Raw genomic sequence first — 24,240 nt, forward strand, 5'->3', positions numbered from 1 at the left:
TCTGATGAGGATTTTGCGGGTGTATCATGCACCTGCTTTGGAATATGTGTTGAGTGCACTGATGTGTGTCAAATAGAAGTGTCATGAGAAGATAGCTTCAGTTTCAGTGCGCCATGCACCCCAATGCGCCAGGCATATTTTTTGCTTTAAATGTGTCATACTTAGCATCTGCATCTCTTTCTTCGATATATCAGCCCTTACCAATGACTTTGCAGAGCTTTTGGAGGTGGAGTGGTGCTTTGTATCTAGTTTTTTTTGCTTTTTAGCCGGAGTTGGTAAAGAGTCTCAGTGTGAGTTTCTGGTTCCTTTCAGAGACTCCATGAATGTTTCCTGTGTTGGGGCCAGTCCAGGTAATTTACTGGCGGATCTTCTAGCTAAGGAAGAAGACGTGAGCTTTGTGGGTCTTCCTTGAACCTAAGTCCTGCTATTTTTCAGATCTCTGCCTTTGGGCCCTTGATGCCATCCTGCCACATCCTGGGCAGTTGGGCTGGTTGAGCTCTGGGCCCAAACATACAAGTAAATTTTAAAAGGAGCATGCATGCACCCATAACGTGCGTATTGGGCACACGAGCAAAAATATGCTCGATTTATATTGTGCTTGCAAGTACACGCACACCGTTTAAAATATCTCTACCACACATATGTATTGGAGCCTTTATACACGTACTCATGAGAGAGAGAGGGAGAGAGCACCTACTCACAAGAAAGAGAGAGAGAGAGAGAGAGGGAAAGAGAGAGAGACTCTTTTAAAGGGCCAATCTTACACTGTTCCCAGGGGTGGGTCGGCATGCCTTCATTGAGCAGCTCGGAGGACACCCCCCTACCTGAGCCTGCACCTCTTCTGGGTTGTCTTGGATTAAAGAATGGAGCCCTGCCCAAGGGCCAAGTCCTCTGAAAAGCTGCTCCTCTATAGGAACAAAAACGTCTGAAACCCCTCGCACGAACTCATGTGCCAAAAAAGCATGATGTCTGCTTCTTGACCTCCTGCATCTGAGGAATCTGGGCCTCACCCCACTTATTGGCCATTTTCTACAACTCACTCCCAAACAAGAGTGATCCTTTAAAGGGCATTTTAGTAATACTAGACTTTGAAATTGTATTGGCTGACCAATTCCTGAGCCATAGCTGACATCTGTCCGCTATTACAGAAATCACCCCTCTGGCTGAAGTGTGGATCAGGTCGCAGCCCACATCTGCCAAAAAGGTGGCTGTTGGTTCCATCACTGCCCTGGAACTCACACCAGATTCGTTGACTTCTTAAGAGTAAAGTAAGAGTGAGCCACCAGGGAGCAACACAAAGCTATCTGCAAATGTATTGCCATCGCTTCAAAAGCTTGCTTATGGCTTCAAGTCTTCTATCTTGGGTATCCTTCAATGCCACTCCACCTTCCATGGGAATAGTTGGACGTTTGGTGACAGCACACATGAGTGCATCCACTTTCGGAAAACACAACTGCTCCCTCTCAACCGGATCCAAGGTTCATCCCCCTTTAAAATTAGCTTCTAGAGCGCCCCATTCAAGATCAATCAATTCTTGAATAGCCTCCATAATAGTGGCTTTACCTGAGCTCAGCCCATCCCGGCTGAGAATGGAGTCTGACTCCGGCTGCGGGGGGAAGAGGGCATGTACCTTCACCACTGCGCTTGGCTTCCTACACATGCTTGCCTTTCAGCTGTTTATTTTTATTTTTTTTTTTACAGCTAAGTCCACATTGGAAAAAAAACAGCTACCGGACAAAGGCACTTATCTGAGGGAGAATCCACTGAAATCACCTCAGGAAATCTCGACTGAAAAAGGGACCATAAGGTATCGCCACAGGAGAGCAGGGCAATAAAATTCTATCCTTCATTCTCCTTCATTAAGCTTCAACCCAATCCCCTAGAAGGGAGATGCACGTCCACCATCTGCTGGAGACAGAGAATATGGCAGGCTGATGTCAGTGCAGGGGTATATATACCATGACGTCAGCTTTACTCTGTCTCCATCTGCTGGCAGAAGTGCATATCTCACTGGTTCTAGATCCACCTGTCTGAACACTAAGAAAATACATATTTAAATCATCCAGCTTCTCCGAAGCCTTCTGATACAGAACATAAGAACATGCCATACTGGGTCAGACCAAGGGTCCATCAAGCCCAGCATCCTGTTTCCAACAGTGGCCAATCCAGTCCATAACAACCTGGCAAGTACCCAAAAAATAAGTCTATTCCATGTTACCATTTCTAGTAATAGCAGTGGCAAATTTCTAAGTCAACTTAATTAATAGCAGGTAATGGACTTCTCCTCCAAGAACTTATCCAATCCTTTTTTTTTTTTGTAAACTTTATTTATAAAGTTTTCTCAATACAACTGATGAGCAGAGCATATGGTAAATTTACATTATACACAGACCCCCTCCATCCCCCCCGCATCCCAACCCCAACTGCTTATACCCCCCACCCCCCGCCATGTCCCCCTTGACCAATCTATTCACTGCATGCATAGGCAATCGGCAGGTAAGAGTACACATTTCCATACCGTGGAACACCATTCCTTCTAGATAATGGAAAGCAGAATATAACATAGTGGAGATCATAACCTCAATATATGCCATACAGAACAATGAGTACAAAAGGAAAATTGAAAAATGAGAAAGTAATATAACCGTGTAATGTAATGTAACCGTGCTCGCTGATTTAGTGTGTTGAGGTATGGAGTCCAGATTTCCAGAAACTGATCTTGTTTGTTAGCCGACAACGTGGCCTTCGCTGTTATCTGTTCATAAATCACCATCTGATGCAGTTTAATACGCCACTGGGTGAGAGTGGGCGAGTCCTTATCCATCCAGTGCGACAGGATGGTCTGCTTGACTAACAGAAAGCCTTTGCGCATGAAACGGCCCATTGCACTAGTGTTGGTTCCCAGCTTGGGGTCAGTCGATATATGGAGTAGGCAAAGTTGTGGGTCTTGTGGAATAACACAGTCTCGTAGTCTCCCCATATATGCTAACACCTTCCTCCAAAAGAAACTGATAAAGCTGCAGTCCCAAAAATTATGCCAGAGATTTGCCCCCTCATATCCACACTTGAAACACGCGGCTGATGTAGACATCTTCCAACGGCAGGCTTTATCCGGCGTAATATAAATTCTGTGGAGCAGTTTAAATTGGACCTCTCGTAAGTGTACAGTTGTTTCAGAGAGATCTGACTTTGCAAATCCCCATTCCAACTGTCCGTCAGTTTTTGCAAGTGTGTAGCTGCATTCAAGGAGGCAAGCTTCTGGATCTTAGTAGCACAAGACGTCCGTTGAGGAGTGATTGGGAAAAACATTTCCAAACGCTCTCCCGAAGCCCCCGAAGCCCCTGTCTTCGTTTCCCTGTCCCAGGTGGTAATAAAGTGTCGGATCTGTAGGTACACGTAAAAGTGGTTCTTTGGAATCCCATAAAGTGCCTGTAATTCGGTAAAAGGCATTAATCCGGTACCGGTGGGATTTAGGAGCTGGTCTATATGAGTGAGACCTAACTCAGTCCACTGATGAAGAATTGATGGGTCCCAGCTGGAAGGGAATTGAGGAAGACCCCATATGGAAGCCAAACACAACGTCCTCCAGGGGAGAGAAAGCTGAGTGCACAGTTTTTTCCAGGCCATCCTACACGCCCCAATATAAGGGAAGTCCCGCACTTGTTCAGGTAGCGCTGAATTGGGGGCAATGAGAAGATTGCAGATATCGAGTGGGTGACACCAGTCTCGAAGTAGATCCCGAGGAATGAAAAGACTAGTGCCCCGTAGCCAATCCTGCAGGTGACATAGCAATATGGCCATATTGTACATATGAATATTGGGACACGCAAGACCCCCCTCCCGCTGAGGGCGCATAAGCGTAGTCAGGCACAATCCTTCTTATTGTGCCAAATAAAATTCCGAAGGGCAGCATTCAGTTCCTGGATATGACGCTTTCGGATCCACACCGGTAGCATTTGCATAATATACAGCCATTTGGGCAGCTCTATCATTTTAAACAACTGTATCCGCCCCGAGATGGACAGAGGCAGGTTCATCCAGTCCAACAGTTTCTGTTTCGTGATTTCAACAATGGCATAATATTCGCATCATATAAATTATGAACATTCACTGGTATTCGGATACCCAGATATTTCATCTCGGAGGTTACCCAGCGTAGTGGGAAAACTCCAGGCCAGAGTCCCTTCACGGAGCCCAATACGTCTATAGCCTCGGATTTATCCCTGTTAATTTTTAATCCTGAAAAAACCCCAAATTGTGCTTGAAGATCCAGGACTCTGGGAAGTGAAGCAACTGGGTTTACAACAAATATCAGAACATCATCTGCGAATGCAGCAATCTTAAATTGGGACCCCCTCAATTGCAAGCCCTCCACCCCTAAATCACCTTGGATCATCCTCAATAAGGGGTCCAGAGATAATATGTACAATAAAGGGGATAGGGGGCATCCCTGCCGTACTCCTCTACATAGCTCAAACGGCGCTGACAATAGGCCATTAGCCACTATCATGGACTGGGGGTGTCGATAGAGAGCTGCAATGCTACTGAGAATATTTCCCTGAAAACCATATTTCTGTAAGACAGAAAATAGATATTCCCACGCCACCCGATCGAACGCCTTTTCGGCGTCGAATCCCACCGCTAAAGCCGGAATGCGATGCTTCAGGCAGTGCGTCATTGCCATCCACAGGCTAAGAAGGTGTCTACTGGCTTTCCGCCCCTTCACAAATCCCACCTGGCCAAGGGAAATCAATTCCGGTAACACCTTGTTGATCCTGTTAGCCAATACCCGGGCAAATAGTTTTACATCAAAATTTAACAGGGAGATTGGCCGGTATGAGGCCGGATTGAGGGGGTCTTTGCCACCTTTGGGAAGGACCGTAATATACGCCATTGTGGCCTCCTTAGTGAAACCATCCTTGGGTATACCAGTAAAATAAGCTTGTAAGGGTTCCCCAATTTCCACCTTTAACAATTTGTAAAAATCAGCATTGAGCCCATCCGGGCCTGGGGCTTTATGTGCTTTGCTGTCCCCTATGTTGTCCCAAATTTCCTGTTTGGTAATGGGGGTATTGATAGCCTCCAATTGCGCTGTACTAATTTTGGGAAGCGTTAAACCATGGAAGAAACTAGCTTCAGCCCTATGTGCCTGCGAAGGGGTGTCATTGGTATACAATCCCTCGTAGAAAGCCCGAAGAATTGCACAGATTTTGGTTCCTGTGGTATGGCTGGCGCCTGAGGTATCTTTTAACCTAGGTATAAAGGTCATTCCCCGTTGGGCTCTAACTTGATTTGCCAGCAGCTTCCCCATTTTGTTCCCAAACCTATATAGCTTATGCGCCTGGTGTAATAAATCTCTTTGTGTCCTCTGATGTATATAACAGTTTAACGTGTAAAGAAGGTCCCGGTAATCACGTTTAGCTTGAGGGGTAGGACGATTAGTAAGGTGCCTCCTAGCCCTGGCAACCTCATTTCCCAAGTCTATAAGTTGTTTATTGGCAAGCCTCCTCTGTCGTATGACATAAGCTATAATCTCACCCCTTATAGTCGCTTTCCCCGCCTCCCAAAATAGCGCCGGGTTTTCCCTGTGTTGAGCATTGTGAAGGGCATACTCTCGCCACTTGTCCTGAAGGAAAGAACGGAAGCCCACATCCTCTGACAAGTAGGCCGGGAAACGCCACCTTGGCTGATCAGGCTTAGGGCCCCCAAGCTGGACTTCTACCCAAATCATGGTATGATCAGAGCATTCCTCCGGACCAATTTCAGCCTTCTTGAGCGCATTAAACATTGGGGAGACACCAATATATAGTCTAGTCTAGACATCGTAGAATGCGCTCGTGCTATGTGGGTATAGTTGCGCAAATCCGGATGTAACAGCCTCCAGGGGTCTACCAGCTGCATCTGTTGGCAAAAGTAGGGTAACCCTCTATCCTGTCGCTGCCGTGGCCCAGTGCCTTTAGGGGATCTATCTAAGGAGCCATCCAGCACCTGATTAAAGTCCCCTGCTATGAAAAGTAAACCTTTTTGATGTATAGAAATGAAGTGTATCAGGTCCTGAAAAAAATCATGCCTATAAACATTGGGGCCATAAACACTGCACAAGGTAACAAACGTCCCAAATAGTTTCCCAGTGACTAACACATATCGGCCCTCCGCATCCGAATAACTCTGAGCCTCTTCAAACACCACATTTTTACCAATAAGAATTGCAACACCACCTTTGCGACCCGCAGCAGGAGAGTAAAATACCTGCGCCACCCAGTCTCGAGTTAGTTTGCGACTTTCACCTTCTGTAAGGTGGGTTTCTTGCAATAATGCAATGTGCGCCTTATGACGTCTCAGGGATTGAAGCACTTTAGCCCGCTTAATGGGGGACCCAAGACCGGCTACATTCCAAGAAACGCAGCGTAGTGCTTCAGCCATACTCTTTAGGGAAAAATCGAGCACCCCATATGGTTAGATAATCTTGTATACACCCACGGAGCCATCTCTCCCAGCCTAGAGATGACTCCTGAGCAAGCCTCCTAGTCCAGAAAGTCTCCACATACATATTCCAGGCACAATTATGTCTATGCCCCTGCATGTTGTACCAGTTCAGAAACCTTAAGGTTCATGGCGAGCATTCCCACCCCACCCTCCCCCCCCCCAGTTTCCCCCCCCCCCCCTTCGTAGAAACCAAATTCTGAACCTCCATTAAAGGAGGCGCGAGACCACTTGATCCACCTTTCTCCAGCTCCCCCACCAACCAAGATCAGCATAAGAATACGCTGTGTCTTAACCACGAACATGAGAGACTTTGAAAGATAAACAAACCAACATTGCCCTTAACATGGGTGCTAAAAACAGAACATTCCCCAACCAGAGCTCATTGAGTTAGAATAGGCTTTAACTCGGCCCATTACCAGCACGGCTAGACAGCTGCATTATAGCAGAGCGTTTCATCTGAGGTCGTTTGTCATGCATAAATTGCTTCACCTCCTCCACAGAAGCAAAACTAAGATTCCATTATGTTCCATACGAAGCTTAGCAGGATATTGCAAATTAAATTTTAGCTTCCTTTTGAATAAGTCAGCACAAATAGGTGAAAATTCTCTGCGCTTAGCAGACAAAGCCGCAGAATAGTCCTGAAAGATCAAGATTTTATGATTCTCAAACAGCAGGGAGTCACATTTGCGAAATGCTTGCAGGATATCTGACTTCTGACTGAAATTCAACAAACGTGCGATTACCACTCTGGGTTTGGGGGCATCCGGCTTTTTTATCCCCAATCTGTGTGCTCTTTCAACAATCAGTTTGCCGACAAGGAGAGGCAAATTAAGAGCTTCTGGCAGCCATGATTCTACCACGTGCGTGAGGTCCCTGTCTGCCACGGAGTCAGGAAACCCCACAAATCTCAAATTATTCCTCCTTGATCTGTTTTCCAGATCTTCAACTTTATTTTCTAAATCGGAGATTTTCTTAGTCAGGGTGCTTTGAGACTGCAATAAACTCTGCGTCTCTGCTTCTACATCAGCGATACGTTGCTGAGTATCGACCACTTGCTGTTTAATCTCTAAGAGAGTTTCATTTCCCAAATTAATTTTTTGCACCAAGTCACTAAACCTCGGTTCCAATGCCTTGACCACTGCCCCGGTTACCTCACCCACAATATCCGCCGTTCCCTGCGGGGCTCCAGGGCTCGGGGGTCCGGCGGCCATTTTGGCTTCACTCTGCCGGGTAGGGAGCTTGTCTTTCCGTTGCGGTTTCGCGGACATGGCGATCTCGCCGGTACCAAAGAAGGCTGGAATCGTCTTCTGCGTGCCCTGGTCTGGTGGGGACGCCACTTTGTTCCTCAATTCGATGCCTGAAATCGCTGCGGGGCGATGGGGGAGCCAGGAGCACGGTCTGCACACAGCTTACCGGCTCATCAGGTCACGTGGTCTCCTTCTATCCAATCCTTTTTTAAACACAATTATACTAACTGCACTAAACACATCCTCTGGGAACAAATTCCAGAGTTTAATTGTGCGCTGAGTGAAAAAGAACTTTCTCCGATTAGTTTTAAATGTGCTACATGCTAACTTCATGGAGTGCACCCTAATCTTTCTATTATCCGAATGCGTTATTAACCGATTCACATCTACCCGTTCTAGACCTCTCATGATTTTAAACACCTCTATCATATCCCCCCTCAGCATTCTCTTCTCCAAGCTGAAAAGTCCTAACCTCTTTAGTCTTTCCTCATAGGGGAGCTGTTCCATTCCCCTTATCATTTTGGTAGCCCTTCTCTGTTCCTTCTCCATCGCAATTATATCTTTTTTGAGATGCGGCGACCAGAATTGTACACAGTATTCAAGGTGCGGTCTTACCATGGAGCGATACAGAGGCATTATGACATTTTCTGTTTTATTTACCATTCCCTTTCTAATAATTCCCAACATTCAGTTTGCTTTTTTGACCTCCGCAGCACACTGAACTGACGATCTCAATGTGTTATCCACTATGACGCCTAGATTTCTTTCTTGGGTAGTAGCACCTAATATGGAACCTAACATTGTGTAACTATGGCATGGGTTATTTTTCCCTATATGCATCACCTTGCACTTATCCATATTAAATTTCATCTGCCATTTTGATGCCCAATTTTCCAGTCTCACAAGGTCTTCCTGCAATTTATCACAATCTGCTTGTGATTTAACTACTCTGAACAATTTTGTATCATCTGCAAATTTGATTACCTCACTTGTCGTATTTCTTTCCAGATCATTTATAAATATATTGAAAAGTAAGGGTCCCAATACAGATCCCTGGGGCACTCCACTGCCCACTCCCTTCCACTGAGAAAATTGTCCATTTATTGGACAAAATTGTCCTACTCTCTGTTTACTGTCTTTTAGCCAGTTTGTCATCCACGAAAGGACATCGCCACCTATCCCATGACTTTTTACTTTTTCTAGAAGCCTCTCATGAGGAACTTTGTCAAACGCCTTCTGAAAATCCAAGTACACTACACATCTACTGGTTCACCTTTATCCACATGTTAACTCCTTCAAAAAAGTGAAGATTTGTGAGGCAAGACTTGCCTTGGGTAAAGCCATGCTGACTTTATTCCATTAAACCAGGTCTTTCTATATGTTCTGTGATTTTGATGTTTAGAACACTTTCCACTATTTTTCCTGGCACTGAAGTCACTATTTTGGTCGCCCTTCTCTGGATCCAACTCCGACCTCTCTCTATCCTTTTTTTTTATCAACGGGCTCCAAAACTGAACACAGTACACCAGGTGAGGCCTCACCAAGGGCCTGTATATTATTTCAAAACATGTCATAAACAAATGCAACCAAAAGAGCATATAAAATACGAATAACATAAGTAAAACAGGATCTAACACTCAAAGTTGAAATATTGCAGTCATCTGTCCAGTCCCAGAAAAAACAAAACAGGGTGAATTAATTGCAAAATAAGGTCCAAACTGAAAATTTTGCCAGGAACACAGATTGACTCTGTTATGGTTTTGAGGTGCTGGAGTGGATTCTTGGGTACTGCGGCGATGGCCACTCCCACGGGGAGGAGTCCCATGAGGAACCGCAGTACTAGGCTAGACTCTATACCAGAGCTTTCCAAACTTTTCATGTTGGTGACACACTTTTTAGACAAACATAATTTCGGGACACAGTAATTCAGTCTACTAGCAAACCAGAGGTTAAAGGTTAAACGAACAAAATGTATTTCGACAATTTATGTATGTTTCCTTAAATATATACATAATAAAATGTTTCACGACACAACCTATCTTGTGAAAATCTTTCATTTATATTAAAAATATATAATATCCCAAGATTAATGTTATTGTTATAATTTATGAGTAACAATAATAAAACAAAGTTATTGTGTTATTCAATTTACCTCTTTAATGAGATATATGAGCTTGATGGGATGAGCACAGCTTTTGAATATTTGGTGTTAATAAGAAAGTCCAAAGGGTCTTCTGCATAATTTTAAAAAGCTGGCCAGTTTCACACTATAAAATTATTTGATAGCCTCATTCAACTAATTCTATATGGCTATGAGAGTGAAGACTGGAATTTATAGGAAGGGACAGAATGTCAATATAAATCCTGCACCTCCAGTTCTGTAACTCTGTGCATCCACTGAAATTCCCCCAAACAATGGAGCTTGAATGTTTCCCTTACAGCTCATCATACTAAAGATGTTTTCAAATTCTGGTGTCACCTCACAGTAACAGCAGCACAAACACCTTCCACTGCCAGGCACATTGTGAACGAAAATAAAACCTCGCAAAAAAAAAAGACACTCAAAATCTATACTGCAATCCCATCATAACATAACAGTAATAACACCAAGGACTCAAACAACAATAACCCTACCTGTGAAAAAGCAAGGGTAAATATTATACTGGGTCCTAGAATACCAATACACCACCTACTGAGGAAACAAAACAAACCCGATTGCTATAGATCCCTATGCTAGTGAATTTCTCATCATGGTCACACACACAGAGCAGAGACAGACCCTCACCAAATACAGAATACAAAATAAAGGAGCACAAATTAGACAAAACCTGAAATGGAAACCCCAAGAAGCCAGACTCTGTGTATTAATAATGGAAAAACAGAACCACCATTCCTCATAAAACAAATAAAATCAAGAAACATAAAGCATCAGTTATAATAGTAAAACATACTAATAAAAGAATATTTTAAAACTACTGATAAATAGAATTTCTATTCATTAAAATCATATACATTTTTTACAATTTCCTAAACACCAATAAAATATTTCAAAACAGCACATATATCAAATAACACCCAATAATTAAAACTAATAAGGATTTTAAAAAGCCCCTGCTGTCCATACGTGGGAGCTCTTGATTTCCAGTCACCCTGATATTGTCAAGGATTAGGAGGTTATCCTCTCTCTCTCACACATACTCACATTTCCATTCTCTCTCACACATATACTGTCACATACATACACATTCATGCTCTTATACCCACCATAACCTCTCGCTCTCACAGACACTGACACATTCTCAAGCTCTAAGACACTCTCTCTCCCTCCACACACACACCCCCACACAAACTCTTACTCCCCTGGATTTTCTCATACATACTCTGGCTCCCTCACATACACACAAACACACACACCCAGGCAAGCTCCCAGTCATTCTCACACACTGAAACTGATCCCCAGGCAGGCTTCCATTCAATTTCACACCACTCCCTCAGGCTTGCACACATTCATTCTCACACACACAGACCCCCAGGCAGGCACCAATTCATTCTCACACACACACACACACATACACCACACACAGGCCGGCACCTATTCTCACACATACAAACCCCAGGAAGACACCCATACATTCTCATACACAGACACACCCTCAGGCAGGCACACACTAAAGGCAAACCCCCTCTCTTTCTTTTGCCAGCAACCTCGGAGCCTCTCTCATTCCTCTGCTGCCACTGTCACTGCTGCCGCATGGCTATTGAGGAGGCGCTGATTGCTGCTATTGGCACTGAAGCCCATTCTGCTGCCTCCTCTGTGCAGGCCCCGTGGGTTTCCACTTCCTCCATGTTGATCTCGTACATTGTGAAATCAGCATAGAGAAAGTGCTACTCTTGCACATTACCAAAGATTACATGTGCCAATCAGTAAAAAGTAATTTATTTCTTTTTTTTTACCTTTGCTGTCTGATCTTAGTTTTCTAATCGGTTGGTCACAGGCTTTTTTGTTCCACCTCCCCTTTCTTATTTTTTTGCCAATTCCTTTCATATTGTCTTTTTTTCTATTTCTTTTCTCTCCATCTATCTTCTTCCCTCAAACATTCAGTCAGGTTCTCATTCTCACATGCTTTCTCTCTCTCACACACTCACAGGCTCTCTCTCATACAATCATTCATACAAGTCTCTCTCTTGCACATGCTGTCTGACTCTCACACACCCAGGCTCTCTCTCACTCCCACATGCTGTCTTGCTCAAGCACAGACTCTCACTGTCACATGCTCTCTCTCATACAATCACTCATACACACAGGCTCTCACTGTCACATGCTGTCTCTCTCTCTCACACACACAGGCTCTCTCACATGCTGTCTCTGCAAACATTCAGGTCCTCACTCCCACACACAATCTCTCAACTCACCTCATACACACACACAATCGCTCAACTCACCTCATTCACGCACACAATCGCTCAACTCAGCTCACAGACGCACACAATCGCTCAACTCAGCTCACAGACGCACTCTACGGGCCCTCAGCCTCTCTCTTACCTCTGGGCCTCCTCTTCACGGGTCGCTGCAGGATGGGCTCTGCAGCGGCCCTGATCTTCTCGGCCGATCCGCAGTGGGGACCCTGCTACCGGGCCGCCTCCTCCTCTTCTTGCACGCTGTAACGACGCTGCTCCTCTTCTGCTCCTCCCCCTTTCTGCCCGTGTGGCTCCGGCAACATTTTTCTTCCGGGGCCGCATGGGCAGGAAGGAGGAGGAGCACCTGCACGTTTAGACGTGCCCTTTTTCTTCGGGCCGTGGTGACGTGAACTCACCACGGCCATGCCGATCTTCCTGCTGTGTGTCTGCGGCACACAGCACAGCGATTCTTTACTGCTCAGCCGCCAGTGGGATGAACTCCACCGGCGGCTGCATTGGCTCCCACTTGCCGGTGTGTCACGTGCACCGGGCTTGCGCAACACACCGGCACACCTCAGGCGACACAGTAAAGTGTCGCGACACACACTTTGGAAAGCTCTGCTCTATACACACAGACACAGAGGATTTGTATTTATTATACAGCTTGGAGATACTGGCCAGGGGGTGGCAGTAGTGAGGTAATCCAATAGAAGCAGTCCAGGGGTCCTCAGCAGAGGCGATCAGTCCCACACTTGAATAGATGGTAGGCAGCGCGAGGTAGTAGAGTAAGCCTTGGATGCAGACTCCCAGCGCTGAGCTGTAGGTGAGACAGACTGTTTAGATTACTCACTGAAGTAGATAGCTGTACTGATGGAGATCCTGACAGGCAGAAGTAGTTGAATTACTGGCACCAAGGCAGGCCCTCGAGAAGCGAGTACCTGGTATCCCAGATCGGCACCTGAAAGAAAGCTCAAGGGCCCCCGAGGAGCGGGTACCCAGGTTAGAGATGAAAGACCCTGAAGTGCAGAGAGAGCTTCCAGCGGCAGCAAAGCTTAGACCGGAGGCGTTCCAATCCATTCACGATCCTTGCTAACTCAGTTTGTTAGCAAACGAAGGGCAAGCTAAATACCTGGATGGCATGATGTCACTCGGAGGGGACGCCCCCGAGGTTCCCGCCATGACGTGGATAAAGACATGGGTGGCGTGCACACGCGCACCCTAGGAGGCCCTCAGGAGAAACATGGCGAACACTGTCGCCGTTGCCGTTCCGGGAACGCCGGAGAGAGCGGCATGAAGACGCGGCAGCAGTCATCTGCCCAAGGCTTGAGGAGAGAGGAGGAAGAAAGGTGAGGCACAGAGGTTGAAGCCGTCTGAGACCGACGGACGCAACAGTCTCTTAACATGGGGTTGTTGTGGCAAAACAAGCTATGGCCCTGATGTAATAAAATATGAATACAAAATGTGTGCTGATTGCCAGCACACATTTTCTTGACTTGTACTAAAAAAAAATGTAAAACCCAATGCAGTAAGCTAATGGTATGCAAATACATCAAGATTTAAAAAGCATATACATCTAAAAATGCGTGAAAAAAATTGAATAGTACCCATAAATCACATTTAATGTGCACAAGCTATGGTTTATGCATATAAAATATGATTTTTTTTTGTGCACAAACCATGATTTAGGAGAACAAAATATGCACAAGTTATGATAATGCACACATTTAGGAGCATGAACTGTGGTTTCTGTAATTTGTGTACAAAATATGAGCTCTGCACAAACAAGCTATGTCCCTAAAAGCAAAGAGTACAACATGAGTTAGGACAGGGATGGGCAAACAACAGTCCATGGGATAAAACTGGCTATTGGCACCTTCTTTTCACCCTGACCTGGACACTGCATTATATTCAGCCTGCTGACACAGCATCACATCCAAGATGAGAGAACATAATGGAGATGGCCAATGGTTCTTTTCAGCCACACAAGTTCAAAATTTATAAGCCCCTCCAAACGGGCACAGCTAACAGCTCACCCAATCCTGCATGTACAAGCTTCCAGACATCTGTCTCAGCAGCTCTTCATGAAGCCAATCAGGTGGCATCTCTTCCTCACTCAACCCTGTGCTGATCGCCTTTGCCCAATCGTGTTCGAGTGGAGTCGGACTCTGGAAAGGTGATAACAATGCGCCTCCCATGAGATCCTGGAAGGGCGCAGAATCCAAACAAGGAGGGAGATGAATTTCCTGCTTTAGAAGAAGTAAATGTAGGACTTTGGGACGTGTACTGTGTAGCAGCTGATCCGAGTCTTCCAAGGACAGTTGGGGCTCCATTACTCTCCAAGTCTATATAGTATAGTAGCCGATGTAAATTTTCTCCAATGATCAGAAGAAACAGATTCCTCCTGCATTATGCTGGAGGGAGGCTTTTAAAAAACTGATTTGTTTTTAAAAGTTCTTAAAAGTTTTTGAGTGGAAAATGAAGGTCTGTACTAGTTTGTGAGGGGAAACAAAAACAGTACATAAATCCTCTTGATGAACAAAGCAGCAATAACAGTGAAGAGAGGCTTGTCAGCAGGAATGGGGGGAAGGGAAGATATGAGGAGATAAAATGGAGAGAGAACATAGCAACATGAATGGGGAGGGAAGCATGTCAGAACAGGGGAAGTTGGGGAGAAGAGTGGAAGACAGATAGGGTTCCTAACTGACCCTAGGCTGACTGATCAGGCCAGTTCAGAAACTTTACTCCAGCTCTTACCAGGAATTAAATTTCCAGCATTAAGAAAATATGAGTAAAGCCTACACACCTCTCTGCTTTAGGGAATAATAGCTAATGCTTTTAACATGGGATGTGCAAGAAGGAGCACTAGTCTTGCTCTATTATACACAATTTATTTTATATGTTCTCCTGCTGCACTGCCACTCTGTTCAATGATTATCTTGTTTAACTTCTCTGCAGAACATGCAACCTTTATTCTAATACATCAGTAGAGCTGGACTATGATTGTTCTGTACTTCCTGAGTGGACATTACCTGTTTTGCATTTCCTCACTCGGGGGCCGATGTAATAAGATGCATGTTGAAAACGGGCGCTCGTATTGAGTGTCTGTTTTTCTAATGTGCATGCAGCCACATCCGCTGGGCGTCCGATGCAGAATTTAATTGAGAGGCTGCGTAAAAAAGAACACACTAGGGGAGAATCGGGCGTTCCTAGCGCTTAAATGCATTGGACGCCTGATGTAGGTGCTTACAGGCCCTTAGTCTCAGTGAAACAGTTTTTGACATGTCACTCAAGAAATCATTATTCCTATTCTCTCCCAGTGCTCGGCGCAGGCTCGCACACGGGGCGCAAGCCCTTGTATTTCTCCTAAGTTTTTTATTTTTCATAAGTAGCCTTTATAACTGCTAACAAGTATAACATTGTAACATGACATTTGTGTTACAACCTTGTAATTATTCATATAGACAGACGCTATAAGCTAGATAAAGATCCTGAGTTACAAGGTTGTAGAACATTTTGAACTGATATGTGGTTGACATTCCATCAAAAAACAAGGATGAGGTCAGTTTACATTCTATCTAAAATTATAGAAACATGTCTAGAACTAGAACAAGGACAAGGCCAAGGCCAATTGACATTCCATCTAAGATTATAGAAAATATGTGAAGAACAAACATAAGTTTGCTAATGCTTGCAAATTCCAAGACAACATTTACATGTGAGACCAGAATTAAATTGCCATATGGCCATTCAGTGTATTTGTTTATAACAGAAAGCCATTCCTAGAAAATTTGACAATTATGTAACCTAGTTTAGGGGTTGAAAATATACAACTGTAAATTCTATATAATGCTTTGCTATTAGTAAAATCATTTGAGGCACCCTGCCCCTCCAAAAGGTACCTTAATATTTAATATCTAAGATTTATATTATTTTATAGCATTTAATAAAAATCTTTGGTCTACAGCTGTGGCTTTAAGCATTCTTTTTCAATGAACTACAACATGCCCACAATAGCAAAGGGCTCTTAATATGAGCGTTTTTATCCTGCTTCTTCTGGGCGATTTTGCTGAAGTTGCTGAAGATTTTGCTGAGGTTGCACTTTATTGAATCGGCCGTGTTTCTCCCTTTCCAATTGGTTCTTTAGATCCAAAGCTTCCTGGGACGGTTGTTTCTCAGGGTGGACTTCTACTTGAGAAAGGTTCTCAGCTAAGCTAGCATTACCTTCTGTTTTTCTCTATCACAAACCCAGAGAAAAGCATTGCTTCTTACCAATTCTAGCTTCATTATAAATTCAACTAAAACACTCCAGAGAAACTCATTACAGCTGTGCCAGTTTCAAACAATTTGTGCGGTTACTCATGAATCCATTTCTTCTATGTTTCCTCATTGTTATACTAAATGTTTTAGAAGTACTGAGTGTATTTGGTTATAAAGCTATCAGCACAAGGAAGAAAGGTGTGCATACTATGTGCACATTTTCATAGAGTTGTGTAAAAGTATTGGTGCATAAAACTCTTTAGTACATTAGTATAGCTTTATGCACAAAAATGTATGAATTATGTGTTACAGTCTATAGGCTAACATATTTTATTATATCAGAGGCTATGTTTGCACATAACTAACAACGGACTATGAGGCTTTCCTATTTCCCGGCTATCCAGAGCAAGGAAAAAAAAAAAAAAACCCAAGGCGTTCACCCCAAAAAAAGTAAAATTAAAAAATGCCATCGTTTTGTTGGAAGCAAGTTGAGTAGCTCAAAGTTACACCCTTTTCTATATTTGGATTCGGGCTTCCTGCAAAGGATTGTTCTCTTGTCGTGGGGCAAGTACCTTTTTTTTTTTTCCCCTTGCGATGGGTTCCCGTGACGACAAGGCACCAGCGGGCGCAGTCGCCGCTAGAACGCAGATACCGCCAAAAGATGAGCGTTCCCATCCGAGCAGAGCGCCTCAACTGTTCCTCCCCGTCAAGGGAGCCGTACAACGGCTCAGCTTCAGCGGCGGACTCTGACCCCGCGCCAATCGGCGGACGGCAACGGCTTTTGAGTCTCGGCACTCAAAAGAGTGGGAGTGACGGCGGTGAGGGGGTGCCAAGAGGATTCGCCCAGAGCGCGGCTACCCTAGCAGTCACGGCAGTTGTAAAATTGTCTCAACACCGCCTTCCACCCCCACTACGGGCGCAAATTGTCATCCGAAAACTTCAAGCGCAGAAACGCAATTTTTCTGGAGGCGACGGTCGAAGCTCGTGAATCGCGGTCCAGGCGCTACTTCTAGGTACCCCCCACCCTTTTCTCCTTGGAGCTGGACCCCACTCACCGGCCATCAGGAGCGCTCGGGGATCGGTTTCGCCGCGGCACCTCCCTTGCTCAGCCCCTGTTTACCGCTTGGTCCTAAGTTACTATGGAAACTAGACCGCTGCGGCGTCTCCCAAGCTGGCGCGGGCCAGATCGGAGGCGGGGCTTTCAAACAGTTCCCTTGAATTCATTCTTTATTGGACCCGGGACTTTCCTCTAAGTCTAAGCCGTTAGGCTTCCAGCTCAGTCAGAGCTGGCCTTTAGCTGGTGGTAGCACCAGAAGCCTTCATTTGCAAATACGTTGGGGAGGCGCGTCCCCCTTGTTCTATACTGCACTCCCTTCTTGTGATCTCCCCTCTTGCTTATTACTTTCGAAAACACTTTTGTCTTAAATTGCCACTGCCTCTTATACAAAATATGGCTGTTAGGGCGGGTAATGGGGGAGGGGGAAAGAGTGAGGCAATGTCGGTAGATTTAGAGCTTTTAAAGAAAGCGTTGTGGTTGCTGTGTTAAGCTACTTGCATATGTGGACGTAAGGATCAACAAACTAGGAGCAGCGATAACCTGTGGAGGGGGAGACATGCAAATCATTCTCAACTCCACCCCAACATTTACAAGCAATGGCTGAATTTGCCATGATCTGCGGTGACATCGGCAGGCGGCACCGAACGGATCTGCCTCTCCAAGCTAGTAGAGCTTTGAGCTCTACTGAGCAGGTGCAGGAAATCCTCTGCCGGTGTTGCCCCAGAGTCTCCCCAGTCTGTTTTTTGTCTGTGCTTTGCACTGACGATTACTCTGTCTCTCTATACAATTTTTCTTCTCATAATTTTCTAGCTTATGTGACCCTCAATAGCACTTTTCAGCGCGACCTGACTAAAAGGAAATTACCAAAAAAAGGGTATCAGTTTTTTCAGTGGCTTCAATTACTGCTCCTGTGGACAAATTATGTCCATAATGGACAGCCATGACTACTATGACATCTATTTGGGACCAGACCACAACTAAACAAACTGCCAAGAGCGTGGTAAGAAGTCACCGAAAGCCCAACAGTCAAGAGCAGCTAAAACGGCAAGCCTTAGGACCAAAAGAGAAAGCAGGTCCAAATCGAAAGAATTCCATTCTTCCTCCTCTTGAAACAGTAGAAGCAGATCCTCGGGAGCACATCAAAGATCAGTGGAGTCAGTCCAGGGGCCTACTGAGACCAAACAACAAGCTTCCTCAATGCACTCTGCGCTTTCAGCATCTATGCCAGCAAAGAGGGGAAAAATCATCGATGCACTTCAGAGTCTGCGGCCATTACTGCAAAGGACAATATTGCGTTGCATTGATCGATGCGTAAAGCATTGAAAAGCTTGGTGCATGAGAACACATGGCGCATCATAGTGCCTGACACTGGGAACATCTGGGCGCCCAATGCATGGTGCATTGGGGCACTTGGCGCATCAGAGCTCCCAGTGCTCAATGCATTTCTTCAACACTTGGCTCAAGAAACTCCAAAGCACTCAACACTACTTCAAAGTCATCCCATAAAGGAAAATTAGTAGGAAAAGATCACCACCAGACAAAGCAAGACATAATTCTTGTGAGTTCTGATGACAGACCAAATCTTTCACTGTTATCACCCCATTCTTTGACATAAGGGGTCCAGGAAGCAACAACATTTTTACCCAGTACTACCAGTTCAACCTGAGAAATGGTATGCTCAAAACAAAGTGGGGCAGATGCAATAAAGTGTGCTCATCCTGGCATGCGTATTGGATGCACTAGACTAGTATCTGATGCAATAAGAAGATTAGTGCATCCAAAATGCATGCTCATACAAATGCGTAGCTGATAGTGCCCATCACATGTAAATTCCATGTAAATGAGGCAATTAGCTATTATCCCTGACACAGGAAGTCACTGGGTGCCCAACGCATGCATTTTTTTTTTTTTCAATTTGCACTTTATTATAATTTTCAAAAAGTATACATAATTATACTCTCAAGAGAAAAAAGAAAGAGAAATACATAAAAACATATAAGATAACATCAAAAAAATTACATCTAAACATAGATATTATATATTCTCGTAAGAAACATTGAGGGATAGAACCTGTTAAATCACAGGGGAGATTTAAAGAATAAAGAAATTTAAAGAAACTGGCTTAACGATTGATGGCTAGTTTATAACTATCGATTACCACCATCTATTGTGGGGTTGTGGCCACTAACCTAGCGTTCAGAAAGGATTTCAGCTGTTCAATAATCGTAAATGCAAAGCTTTCTCCCTTACCCTTAATTAGACATCTACAGGGATATCTAAGTAGAAAAGTGTAGCCTAGGGCCACAACCTGAGGTCTTACTTTTAGAAATTCCCATCGCCTTAATTGGGTGGGTCTGGCAAAGTCAGGAAAAATCTTGACCAATTGGCCAAAAAACATTTCAGAAATATTTTGAAAGTATGCTTTCATAACTGTGCTAACATCCTTTTCTACAACAAACGATACAAGTAATGTACCTCTGCCTAATATTTCCAGAGCAGAACTTTCAATATATTCAGTTACATTTGCAAAAATATCCAATTGATCTCTCTCATTTTTCCTATCGATTTTTGTGAGGAAATAGGCCTTGTTTATAATAGGCAGCTTAGATTCTTGGATTTTTAATATTTCCTAAAAATATCTTTTCAAAGTACTTTGAACCTCTTCTCCTAAAGCAGAGGGAAAATTCAAGAATCTTAAGTTCAAGTGTCTGTTGTGATTTTCCAGTGCTTCCAACCTCTTAGACTGGTATGCCAGATCTTTTACCATCTTAACATCCACCATTTGAACTTGTAAGATTTTTTCCTCTAAGACTTTCATCCTATTTCCATTATTTTTTAATTGATCCTCCGTTTCAGACTTCAGGTTTTGCATATCAATATCCATTTTCCTATATCTTGCATCAGCTTCCTTAACAAAATGTCCAATTCCAGCCATTAACTCCCACAACATATCCATTGTTACTGTGGGTGGTTTGGGAGGGATAATTAACTCACCCCTTCCCTGTTCCCTCGGCTGTATGGAAGTCCCTCCGGTAAAGTTCTCCGACATTCTCCTTGTCTCCTCGCTCAGGTATACTGGAGATACCAATATCTCCCGATCTTCTTGACCTGGTTATGTTGCTGTGGCCAGCAAACTCGAGGAGAACCTCGGGCTAGGCATCTCTACTCCCTCTCGGCGTCCTCCCCCCGATGAGGGAGTGATGTCATCACAAGGCGCCTGTTGTCGGGGAGCTGCCTGCGACCCAGGCACCGGAGGGGGTCGGTAATCCGGGGGACTCAAGCTGACCTCCCCAGGCAGCGCCGAAGCTCCCTCCTCGGCTTCCGCAGCGGGGACCCCGTCCCCCGTTTTCACCATCAATGCGGACGTATATTCGGTGATACGTTTCTGGAGGTCAGGCTGCAGCGGGACGGTAGGAAAAACCCGCATTTTGCCTTTTCTTTTAGCAGGCATCTTTCAAGGAAACAACTTTCCAGGAGCGTTTTCACTGAGCGTCCGCTCCCGCCGCCATCTTGGTTTTCACCGACCCCTGACCCTGACGCATGCATTTTAACGCAGCAAATTTAACTCCAGCCCTAGAGGTGGAGTAAACTCACTTCGTGAGTCAAGGGCTCATGAGAAATAAAAAAAAATATATGGTCCTCTGTGTATCCTCCTACTTAGTATCATTGTGACACTTACATTTACTGCTTGCGGTGTTGAAAAATAAATGTATATTCGTTTGATTAAAAAAAAAATTTCTTATGGCGCAATATTTAGACGCACTTAGCTATGGGCATCTTCAGCAACCTGAGCAAAATAAAGAAATCGCCCTGAAGAAGCAGGATAAAAACCAATGTAGCGATTACTTACCTGATAATCTCTTTTTCCTTAGTGTATGCAGATGGACTCAGAACAAATGGGTATAGTGTGCTCGTGCTAGCAGTTGGAGACGGATCTGATGTCAGCACGGGGTACATATACCCCTGCAGGAAGTGCAGCAACTCAGTAATCTTCCTTGCAAAAGCTTTATGGATATATGTGTGACTGACCGATCGATTAAATGAACATGATTACCCTGACCGATTGATATTAGCTGGAGACCGCCAGTATTCTCAACCGGAAGGTGTCGACACCCGGCAGGGTGGATGCCCTATATAAGAAAACATGGCTTACCGTGAGTCGGTGAATCCCCATGTATACCGGCAGCCGGGCGGGATGCTGAGTCCATCTGCATACACTAAGGAAAACGAGATTATCAGGTAAGTAATCTCTACATTTCCTAGCGTGTAGCAGATGGACAGAACAAATGGGATGTACAAAAGCTACTCCCGGACTGGGTGGGAGGCTGCCCGAGGTCCGTTTAGGATTGCCCTCACAAATGCTGTGTCCTCCCTGGCCTGGACATCCAGACGGTAGAATCTGGAGAAGGTATGGAGGGAGGACCACATTGCCGCTTTACATATCTCTGCCGGTGACAGCATCCTAGTTTCTGCCCAGGAGGCCGCCTGCGCTCTGGTAGTGTGAGCCTTGACCCGTAGAGGTGGGGTTTGTCCTGCTTCTACGTAGGCTGCCTTGATAACTTCTTTGATCCAGTGGGCGATGGTTGCCCGTGAGGCCGCCTCCCCTTGCTTCTTCCCGCTATGAAGGACGAACAGGTGGTCCGTCTTTCGTACTGCTTCTGACATTTCCAGGTATCTGGACAGCAGCCTGCCGATGTCGAGATGGCGCAGTATTCGACCTTCTTCCGACTTCTTCAAACTTTCCGTGGTTGGCAAGGATATGGTTTGGTTAAGGTGGAAGTGTGAGACTACTTTGGGTAAGAAGGAAGGAACCGTGCGAAGATGGATAGCCTCTGGAGTGATTCTGAGAAACGGATCACGGCAGGACAGCGCTTGTAGCTCTGAGATGCGGCGTGCTGAGCATACGGCCAGCAGGAACACCATCTTCAAGGTTAACAAACGGAGGGACAGGCCTCGAAGGGGTCTGAAGGCGGGTCCCGCTAGAAATTCCAAAACTAGGTTGAGGTTCCACAGGGGCACTGGCCACTTCAGTGGTGGGCGAATGTGTTTGACTCCTTTCAGGAAACGGGAAACATCTGGGTGTGTGGCAATGCTGCTGCCTTCACTCCTAGGACCGTAGCAGGATAGCGCTGCCACCTGAACCTTGATGGAATTGAGGGACAGACCCTTCTGGAGTCCATCTTGCAGGAAATCCAAAATGATAGGGATTTTAGCGGCATGTGGATTGGTGCTGTGAGTGTCGCACCAGGTTTCAAATACTCTCCAGATCCTTATATATGTTAGTGATGTTGAGAACTTGCATGCTCGGAAGAGTGTATCTATCACCGGCCCCGAGTATCCCCTTTTCTTCAGTCTAGCCCTCTCAATGGCCAGACCGTAAGAGAGAATTGAGCTGGATCCTCGTGGAGGATGGGACCTTGCCGCAGCAGGTCCTTGTGTGGAGGCAGGGGTAGTGGATTCCCTGCCAGCAGCCTTCTCATGTCTGCGTACCAGGGTCTTCTTGGCCAGTCCGGGGCCACTAGAAGAACTAGGCCTCTGTGCCGCTGAATCTTGTGTATAATGGCGCCCAGCAGGGGCCATGGAGGAAAAGCATATAGCAGGATCCCCTGAGGCCATAGCTGTACTAGAGCGTAGATCCCGTGGGAGAGAGGATCTCGTCTGCGACTGAAGTATCTGGGTACTTGAGCGTTGGACCTGTCCGCTAGTAGGTCCATGCCCGGAGTCCCCCACTGATCCACAATCATCTGAAAAGCTGTGGGCGACAGCTGCCATTCCCCCGGGTTTAGGCTTTCTCTGCTGAGGAAGTCTGCCGTGGTGTTGTCCTTCCCGGCGATGTGGACGGTGGAGATGTCCTGGAGATTCGCCTCCGCCCAAGCCATCAGGGGTTTATTTCTAAGGATACCTGTCGGCTTCTGGTTCCGCCCTGTCGGTTGATGTATGCCACCGTGGTGGCGTTGTCCGACATCTCTCTGATTGCCCTGTTTCGAAGTCTGTGGGCAAATCGCAGGCAGGCTAGCCTGACTGCCCGTGCCTCTAGTCGGTTGATGTTCCACCCCGACTCTTCTTTGTTCCACCGCCCTTGGGCGGTTAGTTCTTCGCAGTGTGCTCCCCATCCGTTCAGTCTGGCATCTGTAGTGAGCAGGGTCCAGGTTGGGGAGGACATTTTTGACCCCCGGCTCGTGTGGCCGGGCTGCAACCACCACCGTAGCTGATTCCGCACTCTGGCTGGTAGAGGTAGGTGTATGGTGTAGTTCTGTGATCGTGGGCTCCACCAAGAGGAGGGCGCGCTGTAATGGTCTCATATGAGCCCGCGCCCACAGCACCACCTCCAGAGTGGATGCCATGAGGCCGAGGACCTCTAGGTAATCCCAAGCTGTGGGCCGGGTGGCGCTCAGCAGGGCCTGCAGACGATTCCGGAGTTTTGAACTCCTCTTGGAGGTCAGGCTGACCTTGTCTTCCTGGATGTCGAATCGGACTCCTAGGTATTCCAGTGACTGAGAAGGCTGTAGGGAACTCTTGTTTGTGTTGACTACCCATCCTAGGCTTTCCAGAAGAGATATAACTCTGTTGGTTGCCTGGTGGCTCTCCTCCGGTGATTTTGCCCTGATCAGCCAATCGTCCAGGTCGGGATGGACGAGAATTCCTGAGTGATGCCGCCACTACTACTATGACCTTGGTAAAGGTCCGCGGCGCGGTGGCTAAGCCGAAGGGTAAAGCTCGGAACTGGAAGTGTTGGCTCAGGACTTTGAAGCGTAAGTAGCGCTGGTGATCCCGATGGATTGGGATATGCAAGTA

The 24,240-nt window shown here is 45.7% G+C and overlaps 1 protein-coding gene across 2 annotated transcripts in view; it reads right to left on the reverse strand.

Moving 5' to 3' along the window:
* The window catches only part of LOC115085471 (uncharacterized protein MG328 homolog), a 401,953-nt gene extending 384,418 nt beyond the window's left edge, over positions 1-17,535 (reverse strand). For both annotated transcript variants that reach the window (XM_029591537.1, XM_029591536.1), the window contains exon 1: positions 17,444-17,535. In XM_029591537.1, coding sequence (XP_029447397.1) covers positions 17,444-17,450 — 7 coding nt within the window. In that variant the 5' untranslated portion in view covers positions 17,451-17,535. The remainder of the gene's footprint in view (positions 1-17,443) is intronic.
* Between the last annotated feature and the right edge of the window lie 6,705 nt (positions 17,536-24,240).

The sequence above is a fragment of the Rhinatrema bivittatum genome, chromosome 2 (assembly GCF_901001135.1).
Source record: "Rhinatrema bivittatum chromosome 2, aRhiBiv1.1, whole genome shotgun sequence".
NCBI classification, from domain to species: Eukaryota; Metazoa; Chordata; class Amphibia; order Gymnophiona; family Rhinatrematidae; genus Rhinatrema; species Rhinatrema bivittatum.